The sequence below is a fragment of the Nylanderia fulva genome, unplaced genomic scaffold (assembly GCF_048542155.1).
Source record: "Nylanderia fulva isolate GAGA-0341 unplaced genomic scaffold, ASM4854215v1 Scaffold31, whole genome shotgun sequence".
In the NCBI taxonomy this organism is placed as follows: Eukaryota; Metazoa; Arthropoda; class Insecta; order Hymenoptera; family Formicidae; genus Nylanderia; species Nylanderia fulva.
The window spans coordinates 1,913,725-1,929,675 of record NW_028190379.1 but is presented as its reverse complement, the minus strand read 5'-3'; the positions used below and the strand labels follow the sequence as shown (position 1 = coordinate 1,929,675).

The window sequence follows — 15,951 nt, the reverse complement described above, 5'->3', positions numbered from 1 at the left end:
AGTTGGCGAGAAGTGCGCAGTCAATTGGCAACTAAGCTAACACTTTATGTAGACATAATACTTGGACACACAACATAATTAGTGTACGCAAACTTTTGTAATTATGCGAGCAGCTGCGAATGTAAACAATTTGCATCTCATCAGAATAATGCGCTAGAAGTTTTTAAGTCGTCGTTGCGTTAAACTTACCCGGGTTGTCTGCGCGGAAACGGAAGATGACGTAACCGTTGTTGGGAACGGCGATGGTGTCTTTAGCGGGTGGCAGGTTGAACTGTCTGTGCAGGAGACCTCGCTTATCGAGATCGAGGGCGTGTTTCAAATTGATCTTCTTCACGTTCCTATCCGGAGAACGGCCGATGCCGACTACGTTGAACGCGTATCCGTGCAAATGGAAGGGATGCGACAGATTGGGCTGTTGTACTGTAATCGAATTTTTTCCAGTGTATTTTCCCGCCCAATACAAAAGAGCTCTGCAAAGCAAAATTAATAATGAACGTGGCAAACTTACCTTCGTCTACAAGAACCACTTCGACGACCGCATTATGCGGAATATCGACTTGATGTGTGCACATGCAGTTGGCACCGCAGTCAGCTGGTCTATTGTCACCGTTGCAGAATTGTTCAGGTGGGATGTCATCGATCTGCGAGAGCGGCGGTGCCGGAGGAAACGTGAACGAGATCTCGTCCACGAGAGAAATCACATGGTCACCAGTTGGCGCAACTGCGGTCACAACCGAGATAATGCGATAAGTCTTTGCAACTTTCACATAAATATGTAATAACGAGGAAGTGATGATAATGTATGATAACTTCATTAATCCTTGAGTGAATAAAGCTCGCGAAGTTAAATTTTTTTTTTTTTTCATTAAAGGAACATCTAAGCGTAAAATTAAATGTGCGATTGAAAGATACGACGATAATTTCGGAACACCCTGTACGCGCCTCGATAAAATAACCGGTTTGTACCTCCTCATGCTATCGAATCTAATTGTCCCGAGGAAAAAGTATACACCACTTATAGCAAATATACCCCGCAAAGTATCTCGCGTATAATTCTTGGCGTCTCAAGGATCGTCGGAAATATGTTGCATGCACAAAGCACGTTTGGATTATATCCCTTTTTAAGCATATCTTCCTGAGAATACCTCCAAGCTTCCAAGGCCGTGTTTATGTCAAATGAAAATCAAACGCAATTATCGCGTGACTCGCGCTCGTTTCTTTTTTGCGAATTAAATCAGCTATTAGCGCGTCCTTACCGAGGAAGCGATTGTAGGTTTGCGGTTGGAAGACCTCCTCGGGTCTGTAGAACAGGAAGCGGAACGGCAGGAAGATCTTCACGTCGGGGCGTGCTTGGAGGATGCCTTGATCGATGTGTCGGGCATTCTTCAATTGACTCACGCAAACTGCATCCTCGCGCGGTCGATTGCAAATAGCATCCAAGGGATTCATGACCTGAAGAAGAGACCATTCTTGACTCCGCAATAGCAACATCGAATCCTTATTATTTAAGAAATATTCTTGAATTTAATTAGTCAATTGAATCCGCGTTAATTGTTTTTCATCTAAGTCTAGGATAAAAATAGATTTTTTTTTATTTTACAATTAGTATAAAAGGCATATTACTTTATATTTGAGATATAGTTGCATTTATTTTTTAAAACAAATTTTTTGAATCATAGTTCAATATTCGGTCTGATTTCTTTCGAGTAAAAATAATTGGATAAGAAAAGAAGTAGAAAAAAAAATAATTTCTCGAAAGATTTTTATCACGAGAAATTTTTCCTTTGAAATATAAACACATCTTTCCTCTTGCAACGGAGGTTTTAAGAAAGTCTCTAGTCTATCGATTGAAGATAAACAAGTAAATCTTTTTTCGTTATCAAATTTTGTTCATATCAATAGTCACATATGAAAATCGATATCTTAATTTCATTGAAATACAGATGGTAATTTCAATAAATAATTATATTTTATTTTTTTATTTATATATAAATTATATATCCATACGAATTCCTTTTGTCTTTAGCATTCAAACAGATGGCAGTGCATATACTAAGATAATATTTTATAAGATCCTTTAAATTTAAATATTTGTTCTGGATGAAAAGATTCAATATTTTATCTCGTTTTTAGCTTCAATCGTAAAAAAATATTTGGCATGCAAACAACTAATAATTTTGGAAATGTACTTACGACACCCTGTGGAAGACCGAAATCGTATGTAGGCGGTGTAGTAGTCGGTTGATAAGGACCACGAGCGTATCGCAGGATAGCCAGCTGCTGGGCCCGCGGAATTCCGCATTCTCCGAGCGACCGAAGTTGAATCCAATAAGCACCGATAGGTTGATCGGCATTTATGACGAAATCATAACGTTCACCTATTGTGGAAACGTAAAATGTTAATGCAAAATCAATCTTTGATTGATTTCGTGAAGGATGAATTTTATCGATTATTGCTAATTATTATGCAAATAATCTTCTTTAAATTAATCATTTAGTGAATCAATTATTTGACAAATAATTTATTTAATTTCTTTATTCAGAACTTTTGTAAATGTTTTATTTATTTTTCGTGAACTTTTTATTGTTACAATTTCAATATCAGAAAATTCATTTTTCCAATAATTATTTTTTATTTGCCTTAAATGATTAATTAAATCAACTTTGTTAAAATATTTAGAATCAATGTGGAATAAAATCGCTTTACCTGAAAATGAAATTATGGTGTTCACTTGTACTGGCTGAACTGCTTCACCATCGGTGGCGATGACTGTGAGAGTGTGACCCTCGACTGTGATTTGAGCAGGACATACCGATCCGTATGAATTAATTAATCGGAATCGATAACGGCGACCCGTAGTTATCGTGAATACTTCGAGGGGTGTGTTTGTCATGAAACCAGTATTAGGATCCTGCATTAAAAGATATACACGATTAAAATCTTCGTCTGCGATAATAGTAAAAAAATTTTATTATCGAAAAATCTTGCTCGCAATTTTATTTGCACAGATATACAAGTTGCTTTAAATTTTTGTTAACTTTTTTATATATCGAAAAATCTGAGCTTGTAAAAGAAATTTCTAATATAAATTAAAGCCGATGCTTATCTGATGACGTTAGACAGTATATCATCCTTGTTGAGAATCAATTAATATCCAAAGTGACGTACCCTAAATTGACCTTTTCCATTGATCAAGACGCTTTCAGGTGCTTGACCTGTATTGACTGCAAGACGACCCGGAAAACGTTCGACAGCACTCTCGTGGAACCAGTCACTGATAAGTATCACGTGCGTGGTTAAATCGTAATCGTATAGATTGCTATTGGGATCCTTGCTCGGCGGCTGTCGGATTACTATGCTCCCGTAGAGACCATCTATCTTTTGCATGCCAGTGTGAGCATGCCAGAAATGTGTACCTTCATTGCCGGCTGTCCATTGATATCTTTACATATCAATTTACAATCATTTTATTTCATGGATCTCGCAAATCGTTATTCAAACATTTTTTTAATATACACTTCTCAAAATAATTAAATTAATTACAGCTATTTAAAATTTGCCTATTTTTTTAAACAATTTCTTTTGATCCCTTAATTATTTTGAGAGGTGCATTGATTTGTTTATAAAAACATTTCAATTTTTTTGAAAAGAGAACTTAAATTTTGACAAATATTTTTACGAAATAAAAATAACTCCCTTACAAAGTTATACTTAAATATTTTTTTTCGAAATAAAGTTCTCATAAAAAAATTAAAATTGTTTAGAAATTATAACTTATTTGAAGATAAAAATGTAATTATACAAAAAAAATAGGATCTCTTTTTTCTATGCATACCTAAACGTATTGCCTTCTTGAATGGGACACTGCGTTACATAAGGTACACCGTCATAGTATTGAGATCCTCTTTGCCATACTCCATGCCAATGAATTGTGACTTCCATTCCCTCTATATGATTTTCCACGTCAACAACAACTTTGTCACCCTGGCATACCTGTATACTCGGGCCAGGGATCATTCTGTTCGCTGTCAAAATACCTCTCTCTACTCCGTCAGCCAGGACACACTGACAATCACTCCACACGGCATTGGTTGCATTCGGTGTGCATACTTGACACGCTCTAGAAATTTATATGACTAGCTTTAAATCTTGGCCGTGACCAAGTAAAATTTGGTGCCTTGTCTTACACTTTAAATTTATATTTATATAACTAGTTTGCAACGATACCAATTATTTAAGCAATTTATATATTCAAAAGGAACAATACTGCCTTTCGGAAAGGTTAATTTTTCCATTAAAAAATCTATTTTGGTAAAAACCAATTACTTGGTTGAAAAAGTCAAAAAGGAATTAGAATTCCTATGAATAAATTTGAGCTTGTTATCTTCTCCTTAGCAATTCCCATCGTTTTAAGATAATTTCGAGATATAATGACGATACTTACGCCCCGAGAACGGTGTAATACTCGAGGGTGAAGTGATAATAGCATATCCTGGGCGGCTCGCTTTCTCGGCAGGCACGAGCGCACTCGTCCGGCGACGAGAGCGATGGATTTCGGCGCAATTCGGCGGTGGAGCGCTCGTTGTAATCGAGAGGCCGCGTCCTCGGCGGCCTTATCGTCACTCCTCGACTGCCGAGGTTGTCGATCCCGCCGAAACCGCTGCGGAAAACCGTGCTGGTCGGATGGGTCTGCGTCAGGCCGTGGGCCGTGGGGAAGAAAGTCGCGCTGTCAGTCTGAGCGAAGAGGTCGGTTTTGAGAGTGGGATTCCAGAACGAGGACGACGCCGACTGGTCTGTTATCGTTTGATCTGCAAATGTATATAGATTTTATTTAGATAAGGTTTTTTTATATTTTTTTAGAATTGTATAAGTTATGACGCGGCAAAAGCAAAGAGAAGCCATAGGTCTTTATATAAAGATCGGAAAAAATTAATTATTAATACAATATTATGTAAAGATATTTCGCTAATGTGTTATAGATGAGCTGTTTGAAAGAGAAAGAGAGAAAAGACCGGATATTATTCTTAAATAATTTTAATTAATGAATTTGCAACATGTAAAGTAATTAATTATCCGTATGGATGAATTAGCTTAATTGCGGAGTGGAAAGTAATCTTTCAGGAAGATCTTAAGGAAGTAGAAGAATAAAAGATTAAGCTTGTATTTAGGCATTTAATTTTGTTTTTATAATGTCGAATTTCCAAATTGCGATATAGTTAATAAGTTCCTTATTACTATTGAATTTTCTATGATTGTCGTATATACGATATCGTTACTTTATCGTAAGCTACGAGCAGTTTCGTAATCGTATCATTACGAGCATTCTTTCTATTTTAGTATCAATCAATCCTGTAAATACGATACACGGAAGAATAAGGAAAAGTTGAAATTTTAGCTCGTTACGTGTATAGCAATCACGTTCGATACGATTTCAATTTCAATCAATACATGAAAGCGTAACGACATTAAAACTATCGAGGTTTTGAGTCCAACGTTTTCAGAATATCTTTAAAAATAAGTTTCCTTATACTGCCTTTTGTAAAGGTTTGTAGTCGCGTGCAGCTTTGAAAAAAAATCTCGAGACATTGCTTTGCAGAGCAAGAATACAATATTTTGGAGTAGAGAGCTGAATTTTTTCTGATCGTCACACAAATTATATATATATATATATATATATATATATATATATATATATATATATAAAGATTTAATAAGCGCATTTGAATGCAAAATGTCTCAAAAAGTCTTGATTATTGTGCGAGTATAATTCGTGCTTATACAAAAAAATTGATACAAATAATTTTGACAAATTGTCAAGTTGTTGATTATTTCGATTGGCTTCTTTTTGATAATAATTCACTATTGTAAAATAACCAAATTTTTTACTACTTTTACACGAGATTTATTGATATGTAGCGAAGAAAAAAAAGAAAACTGCTTCGCATTCTAGTCACGTTTGAAGTTAGTAATAGCTACGATAGAATGTACCATTAGTAAAGATCAGTTATTGCTGTGTACAATTTATCTTGCGATTTTTCAAATATGACCTCTAATATTTCATGCTTTATATCAATTGATTGTAACATTTGTTCAAGTAAATACGTAATAGAGAACCGATACAATTCTACAAAAATTTTAAATTATGTTATATACTTTCTACTGATATTACATTAGTTATCCGAAACTATAAATTTATAATTATCTTTTAAATTATATTTATAAATTATATATTAAAATTTTGTATAATAAAATTATATATTATTTTTACATAGAATATGTGAATATAATTTTATATTATAATTTAAACTCCGATTTAAAAATGTTATTTTATTTCAATCAACATACAAAATTAAAAATTTAAATATTAAAATCATTTAAATTTCAGCTAATGAGTGCAACAAGAAAAAAAATTATCAGATTATTTAACATTCTGAAAATGTGAAAAGTTAGCGAATCTAGAAGATCCACCTTGTGTATCCGGTAAGAACTGTCACGCAAATGACAATTACCGGGTGACAATGGGACGATGAGGCAATGTGCTAGCTCGGTCGCGTTATTTAGAGCGAGTGCATAACGCGAATGTGTAACGACTCGTCCTCTCGTGGTTTCGGTCGTTCATATTACACCATGACACGGCGGGATGGATGACGACGCTGTCGTAAGTATATGTATATAAAACCGTAAGCGCGCTTGTGCAAGATGAAAAAAACAATGAATTAAGCAAGACAAAATCGCGCTTTCACGGTACTTCGCAGGTTCTTTTTCGCGCGGCAATTAACTCGTCACACTTCCATTTTCACGCCTGTACCGCCGATTGTTCAACCGATTTCCGTTCCAAGGTATGACCGATGCTTTCCCCGATTGTCCCTAATCGTTGCTGACGAAACAGACACGTCATTTGCACGCCAATTATATATTTTTTATTATATATTAGATTGTTCCATACGAAATGTCTGATTTTGTAATGTAAACTTTTTCAAGCTTTTTTTGTTAATAAAAAATCTTTATCTTTGCACATGTTCTATACGTCATTTTAAAGCTCAAAATTTGCTTTTTTATACCTGATTTTAGTCTTTGATTTTAATTGATTTCGATTGTACTTTTTTCAACATTCTTTTTAATATGAGTAAACAATTTTTATATCGCTCAAAAGGCAAGTTTTGAGCTTGAAAATAATATATAAAATATGTACAAATATAAAGATTTTTATTGGCAAAGAACGCTTTAAAAAGTTTACATTGCAGAATCATATGGAACGACCTAATATTTTTTATATTCACACTTATGTAATATATTATTATATTATGCGTCGATTATAAGATCAATCAGATAATTAAAATTGCAGAGTCTCTAGCGAAGTATATATTAGTTACGTGAAGCATGTTTCTGTTGAAACGAACAATTCAAGTTGTATTAAAAAAAAAAGAACGCACTTTCGTAGAGTTAATTATGATTCTACTACCAACTCGTGAATTCTCGTGAGAGAATTGCTGATCATTTAGCCCGCGATGTCGAACTCGTGTATATAATTGCATAAAACACGATTGATCTCGCGAGATACACGCGCGCGAGATAACATATAATTTTCATAATATTTCTCCGTTTTTCTCTTTTTAATTCGCATTGACTTAATTCTTCCTTATGCTCGCGGCGGAAGAGGAATTAGCGAAAATAATTACGGAATGAGATGCCGATCGGTGAAAGCATTAGGAGAAAATCCATTGAATTTATAACAATTGCGAATAAAGATTTGTCATAATTTCTCATAATATTATTGCTTGTTGCAATCTGATATAATATAAATTTTTTCTATTTTTATTTGTTTAATTGTATCTATGAATTATAAATATTCTTCAATATATTCATTTTAAGTAATGATAGATTAAACGTATTAAAGAATTTTCTCATTGCTCCTCTGAATTTTTAAATATTCGCAATATCAAATTCCTTTATTTTTGCTTCATCCTGTAACTTGTAGAGTGGAAAATATCATTCAAAGTTTAGAAATTAAAATGGTCGACTTTTGAACATATCTGAACTTTCTTCGATCATTTCACGCACAAGTCAACACGCTGCATAATAATGCACATTTTCGATTGCAAGCCTGCGATTAAGTTCACGCCTGTGGGGACTCTCATAGACATCGGTTATCGATCTCCTTAATTATTCCAACGTCTTACTTGACTGAACGTAAACGGCTTTCAACTCAATTTAACACTTTTTCACGATTTCCTTTTTTTTCCATTCATTTTTCGCTTCTTGCATTTGATCGAAGCCGAATCAACACTTTGCGAGGTCAGAAAAAATATTTTGAGATGCGATATGTTTGAAAGATTCACGGAAAAAAATTAGCTACCATAACTAAATTTTAGCTGTCCATATATTACACATGAAATTTAATTATCATGCCTTAGCTATGACAGCTAATATTTTTTAGCTATAACATTCTCTATTAAACTATATGGCTAAAAAATATTAGTTACCGCGTAGCTAAAATTTAGGTGTAATTAAATTTCAGGTTGTAATATATGGACAGCTAAAATTTAGCTATGATAGCTAATTCTTTTTTTCCGTGTTCATAAATAATTTAGCGGAAAGATATGCGATCGATATGAAGACAATATAAAGGATCGCCAAGTTGTATGAAATGTCATTAGTACTCTCGTGAGTTGATATTTTCCTCGGGACGATGGAGCTTTTTTATTTGCTACAAATGCGGATGCATCATCGCCAGCTGCAACGAAATCAGGAGCGACGGTCGAGGCAAGCATAACTAATGCTATCGGCAGTTGGTGTAATTAAATGTCAAACATGTCACGTGAAATGCGCAACGACTGAGAAGCGCACGTATCGGGTGTCTGCGCAGTTTCTGCACAGAGAGAATTTTCTCTTCGAATTTACCCTGAAAATCACGGTAATCATGGACAATATGGTATTAGAAGAATTTTATAAAAATTTCTCTGATTAATATTTATTACAATAAAAATAGTAATATCTACCACAATAAAATGTAAAATATGTTCGATGAATTTTACTATGTACATACTAAAATTTACTGTGCACATATTAATATTTTTTATTGTGATAAATATTATAATCAGAGAAATTATAAAATTCTTCCAATACCATATTGTCCATGATTACTATGATTTTCAGGGTAAATTCGAAGAGAAAATTCTCTCCGTGCGGCAAAATATAAATGCAAACAAAATGATAGGTTGTACAAAATTAGGGAAATTGTCGATAAAATTTCGCTACTTTAACTGCGAGCTAATTTTGACAGTCACTTCTTCTCGTGCGGTCCTACAGTTTAAAAATAAAGAAACACGCGATGAAGTGAGAGCGGAATTTGCGCAAAATTGCGTGATCAAAGTTCCGCTTTCGTTTCGAGCAGTTAAGCGCTCGCGTGCCAAATCGCGAAAGACAAGGATCTGCGCGAATCTCGTCTCACATTCACGGAAATATCGATTCGACGTGTAAGCAGCGAGAACGAAAGTGTGAAATAATAACATATTCTCGAGCGAAGAGGCCACGGTGTTTACTTCCGACGATTGCGTTTGCCAGTCATAAGACGAAAAAATGTGAGAAAAATCTCAGTATTATCCGCCCCTGCGTGCGTGCACGTATTTCAGAAGAGGATCGGATTTTCTTCTCACCATATATGCAACGTTATTGATATTTACCGTGGGAGACGCTAGACCGAGATTGCGACCCGTCTTGTGAAAGTTCAAATAAAATGCCAGCAGTCGCTCATGATGCGACGGTATCGGATACATTTATAATGTCGCATCTTAATCCTCCGTTCTCGTTTTCCGAGCGAGAACTCTTCAAGAAGACATATTCAGACGCAACCCAATTAATTCGCGCTATTTCATTTGAGAAATTTTATTCACATGTTTCCCTTTTTTTATAATCTCCGAATTATTATGTGACATAATTATATGCTATATAAATTTAATGACGCGCGTTTATAGCACTAGAATATTCCTGATTATAAAAAAAATGCACTATAAGTTTTGTAAAATCTAAATTTATCTTGATACTTTTCAAATGCGAAATGTTTCTTTAAATAAAAATATCAGAATTTAAATATGTGATGCTTTTATATATAAATGTCAAATGGATAATTGTTCAAAAAATTCTGTCGCAAAATTTAATTAAAAACACATCTAAATAATAAATTTACCGATAAATAAGTCTAAATTTTTTGTCGGAATGCGCAGAAATCGAAAAAAAAAACGAATTCGCGCCATTTGCGGTCAGCTGGAACGATTCAGCTGACAGAAGAAAAGCACGTGGATCGAGGAGAGCGCGAGATGGAAAGTACGATGATCCGCTCGCAAACTTGGCCTTGTCCTTGCCCTCGTCTCTCATCTTACGGGAACGACTCGAAGAGCAGTTGCTCTTGTATGAACTCTCCGAGTCGGAGCGAGAAGGTAAGAGACGGAGAAACACACATCGGATAAGATAATACGTCGAGAAGATACGGGAGGAGCGCATCAAGATTGGTACGTAATGACTGCACGTAAACGCAGCTTCGATTGCGCTGATGGATGTAATAACGAGCGGTTTACGCCGCGAATCCGCGGAGTTATGCGTATCTCAAATTGTAACCCACGAAACGTCAGACTGCCACGTGGAGAGGAGAAATTACCTCAATGGGGTATATTCATCATTAGCGCGCAACAATTTTCCTCGATCGACGCGTTTATTGAAAGCGCGCTCGCTGAGAAGGCGTGTGTTTCTCTCATTAAATCGGGCGTGACGAGGGAAATGTCTCTACGTGAGAGATAGAATTCTAAAAAAGATGCCGAAAAGTACCGCGATGCGGTTTCGCGGATGGAATATATGTATTCACGCGATTCGGAGATTGATTTAAAATTTTGACTCTTGTTTGAAAAGCTGTCTCGCATTATTATTCGAAATAACAGGGTGTCAAACAGATTTAATTAATTAATTTATTTATTAAACAAGTACAAGATTCTTTAGTTTACAAAAATAAGTAACAATAAAATTATGCATCAGAAAAGAAAAGAAAAATACAATAACGGAATATAATGTGATATTATTCGAAATAACAGGGTGTCAAATAGATTTAATTAATTAATTTATTTATTAAACGAGTACAAGACTCTTTAGTTTACAAAAATAAGTAACAATAAAATTATACATCAGAAAAGAAAAGAAAAATACATTAACGGAATATAATGTGATATAATACTCATACAAAAGAATCAATAAAAAAAGGAAAAGAAAAACATTCTAATTGTTAATGAAAACAATTCCCTGACTTTTTTAAATTTTCCAAGACCAGAAATTCATTTTTTCTCAGACTTTTTAGTATTATTTTTTCCAAATATATAATTTGCTATATGGTAAATCAATTAAATGTTAAATCATGAAATCTTTGAGATATTTTTGTGAACCATAAAAAGGTTCGAAAGTTGAAACAAAAATTTAAATCAATTATACAATCTGCATTATATACGATAATCGAAACAAACATGTTACTATAAACTATTTAAATAATCCACCTTTTTCATTTATATTATATCAAATTTTTTAATTTTGTCTTTATCAAACACATTGAAATAAAATAACACGACGATGAAAATCTAAATTAACGAACACGCTGTAGATAAATCGATTTTTAACACAGAAAATTAGCGTGCTAAAAGTTTATTTAATATAAAATTTCAAATTATTGAGAGAAATGTAGAATGTGAAAAAATCCAGATAAATAGTAAAATTTCCTGACTTTTCACTGACAATTCCAGATTTATAAAATTCCCGGACAATGCCCGGTTTTCCAGATTTTCCTGACCCCTGACTAGACATCCTGATTTTGATTTATAGAACTTTGACTGTTGTTTGAAAAACAACAACTGCCTCGCATTATTATTCAAAATAAGTTTCTCCATCCTGCGTTCATTTATCTTACTCGCCGCATCTAAATTAAGACAAAAAAATATCTCGTACCAGCATCTTTGCTCTCTCTCTCTCTCTCTCTCTCTCTCTCTCTCTGAAAGAACACCGCTCACTTGAGCTCGTGGCTAAAGAAAAATCAGTTTCGATTTTCGCGCGATTTATGTCGGAAAAATGCGAGAATGAAGTTGTTACACCTCTCACCTGCGAGAAGCAAAAAACGAAGTCCACTAATCTCGAGATAATACACGATGTGGCTCTCGGGGCTCGACCGAGCAATTAACCGATAATTAATACCCGAACACACCGATCTTTTTATTCTCGTCCCGTTCTCGCAAAAGATCTTTCCCGCGATTGCATTAGCCACGGACGAGGATATATACACTAGCTTTCTTAACGCGAATAAGACGATCGCGAGCCACTGAAATAAACGATTCGCTTGAACGATCGTTATAAGAGAAAGGCGCGAAAGATCTGCCCGCTGTCCATCGTCGCGAAATAGCGGCAGCCGCCGGAAGTGCTCTCGCATACACACAAGGAATAAATTTCACGGTCGTCGGGAACGTCCTACTAAAAATGAAATTTCCTCCGATCTTCTCCCACGCAGCGGTTTTATGCGAGCGAGCGAGCACTTTCCTTGGCGAAACGTTACAACTCCATCCACCCTCTGAATACCGATTTTTTTTTTCTATTTCTTTGCGTCGATCGAGACCCGGGTTCACGCATTGTAATTTTCGCAGTATCGTAATTATCGGACCGCTCGCCTAGCGATATATAGATTGCGATCGTAAAATATTCTCTCGTGACTTTCCCTTCTGCGAGCGGCGATGTTTCTAATAATGTTCGGCCATTATCGCGCTATACGTCTTACGGCGCTTTTAGATATATACGTCTTCTTCTTCTGTCATCTCTTGAATGCCAACGAGAATATAATTATATAATCATTGTAATTATTATAATTGTATGGGATAATTATAATTAAGGAGCTGCTCGTTGCACGAAGAAAGATTCAGAGTGAACCGGTTGAGAGAATCAACTGTAATATTTCTAGGAATTAATAAATTTGCAATTTTATATGTGCCACGAAAAAGGAAAAATTAATATATAGTTATATCTCAATTCCTATTTGATCGTAACAGAATATTAATAATTTAATTTAATTTGAGAGAGAAAGTGATATGTGCGTGTTACCTATTAATATATGCAAGGAATTAGACTCTGTATTTCAGAAAATATCGCATATTACATGCAGGGTAAATATATCTTTAGAGAGAAAAATATATGGATTTAATAAACATAGATTTAATCCTAACGTTTATGATATTCAATAAATATACTTTAGAAACTTAATTATATCCGTATTTAAATAGGTTTATATGAATGAGATAAAATTTTGAAGTATAGTCATAAGAAAAAATCGTGTATAAATATGACATACATGTGAAACGTGGAAAGCAGCATCACATTTCAGAAAAATGATAAAGGAATATTACACTTAACTATAACGCGCAGAAATTTACACTTCTACACTAAAAAAAAAAAATTGAATTTGAATAAATACTTATTTCAATATACTGCCTCATAAATAATTTATTTAAAACTAATAAAATCATATTGATGTAAAAAAAAACTTGATAGAAGAAAATCCTTTTTAATACAGATAAATACTTATTTGTTTCAACTAAATGGTTTATTTGACAGTTATGAAATAAATATTTCTTAATTTAATACTTTTTTTCAGTGCATCCATTCCTAGCTGAATCTTCCGCCTAGCCTTAATCTTGAGTTTGATCGAGACCGACCTTTGCTTTTACATGTTGCAGTTGCGATATAGAAAAAGTAGAGTATGTCGATTGTTACTCGAGTTTCGGTCAATCATGGATGTGAAATTTGCTCAACAATTTTAATGCAATCGTGCCTGCGTGGCGTGCGTGTGAAATGTAATAGCGAACTAATTTGATTGCGGTAATGATATAGAGCGGATCATTACGTTAAGGTCTTTCGATATTAGAATCATCGGGGGAAAGTGAAATTTTAGTCGTAATAATAATGTATACATGCATACTGTAAATTACAGCAGGAGGAACGATTAATCAGGATACATCGTTATATCGGTCAATTTTTCACGTCTCATTTATTTTTACTAGTTACTTATAATAATACGGTGCGTTCTCGGACTCTCTTTCTCTCTCTTAGAAAAAAAATATTTTAATTTATTCGGCAATGTTTATTATTTAACCTCCACCTTCTTAATTCAATAGTAAGTTTCTCACATTATCTCGCATAAAAAACAAACACCTCAGAGACTCAGAATATATCCCATACAATAGACGAGAAGATACTTTATGCATCCGCGAGATTTAATGTCATCGCTTCTCGTAATCTTTAATAGCCTTTAGAGAAAATTTAACAAAAAAAAAATGTATATATTTCTCGAACGAATTGTTACATAACATCAGAAGCGCGCGATATTGCACGTTTTTAACGCGTCACGATTTTGATATTCACAACACACGCGCATAAGCAGTATATATCTCTATTTGTTGATCGACGGGGAGTTCTTTGAGTAACTAGCTGGTGCCGCAATATTGTTACGCGACCCGCAGAGAAACGTCAGGTAATTACTACGTAGAATCACGTCACGCTCGCAGAGCACCTAGACGCGAAGGTCTTGGTCCGAGGATACTACCGCTGCATCGCGATGCAAGATGCACTTTGCGTTTGACTGTGCGGCTAATGCACCCTTCCGCTCGATGCTTAGCATCATTCTGCTGCAGTCGCGATAGAATTAGCCAATTAAGTCAGCCGTGCGCGAGTGTAATTAAAGGACTTTATGCACCACGTGTTACTCCTTTCTTCTTGTTTCGTTTGTTGAAGAGAGAGAATAAATAGAAAACTGTGTACATAAAATAGAAATGTTATTAACGTGAATTAATTAATTAATTAAAATATAAGAGTGGCATAAAACATTTCGGACTCAGAAATTAATTGAATAGAAGTTATCGTTCAAATATAATGCGATAAAAGAGCAAAATATCCTTTGCGTGAAAACAATTGTACATGTTCATGTTTTATCGTTTATTTGAAACTAATAATATTTATTTCATATGAAAAAAAATTTATTTGATATAAGAAAATTCTTTTCAAAACAAATAAATACTTATTTGTTTCAAATAAATGATTTATTTGACAGTATTGAACTAAATATATATTAATTATTTAATACTTTTTTCAGTGTAGACATGCATAAAATACAGTATTATTAAATAATTTTTTATATTATAAATTAAATATAAATTATGTTAAAATTATATACAATTACAACTAAACAAATCATTTAAAAAATTATTATGAATAAATAGAGAATACACGAAACGCGTTACTATAGTCGTTAATGCATAATTTTGCTTTTTAAAGTAGATTCAATTACATATCTGCGAAAACTATTAACACCAAACGCTAAAATTTTAATGTATATAGAAAATTGAAAACAATTCTATAAATGCTAAAATTAAAATATCCAAAAGGGTTAGTTTAATTAAAAAGTCTCAAAGATTTATATATTTCTTGAATCATGATTCAAAATAATTATAATTAAATATAACCAACAATAAAGAGAAACTAAATATAGTTTTTATATTAAAATTAAAAAAAAATTAAAGTAAGAAAAAGAAAGAAGAGAAAAAAAAGAAAGAGAGGGAGACGATATTCTTTATAATGATGAAAATTATAAGTTTCAGATATGTGGGAGTATCTGGGAAAATCTATTATTGCCATATTATTGCTTTTAACTCTGTCATTAAATTCACACTTTGATTTAAGTTGGAGGTGTGAACATTATCAGTTAATACGAGAAAGTATCGATTATTACATATAAAACATATATACACGATGCTATATAGAATCATAATAAAGCACTAATATTACCTATTATCGACGTTTTGTTTTTTTTCTGTGGCGTTTTCTTGTTCTACATCGTGAAATTTTTCTTTACCCAGATTAAAGTAAATTTTTCTTTGATTTTT

At 33.7% G+C, this 15,951-nt stretch overlaps 1 protein-coding gene across 1 annotated transcript in view; it reads right to left on the bottom strand.

Moving 5' to 3' along the window:
• The window catches only part of LOC114933929 (multicopper oxidase 3), a 53,366-nt gene that overhangs the window by 3,841 nt on the left and 33,574 nt on the right, over window positions 1-15,951 (bottom strand). Inside the window, exons 2-9 of the mRNA XM_029306524.2 lie at window positions 4,446-4,809; window positions 3,837-4,121; window positions 3,170-3,443; window positions 2,708-2,912; window positions 2,194-2,378; window positions 1,257-1,452; window positions 509-721; window positions 190-420 (exon numbers count right to left, since the gene is read on the bottom strand). Coding sequence (XP_029162357.1) covers window positions 190-420; window positions 509-721; window positions 1,257-1,452; window positions 2,194-2,378; window positions 2,708-2,912; window positions 3,170-3,443; window positions 3,837-4,121; window positions 4,446-4,809 — 1,953 coding nt within the window. The remainder of the gene's footprint in view (window positions 1-189; window positions 421-508; window positions 722-1,256; window positions 1,453-2,193; window positions 2,379-2,707; window positions 2,913-3,169; window positions 3,444-3,836; window positions 4,122-4,445; window positions 4,810-15,951) is intronic.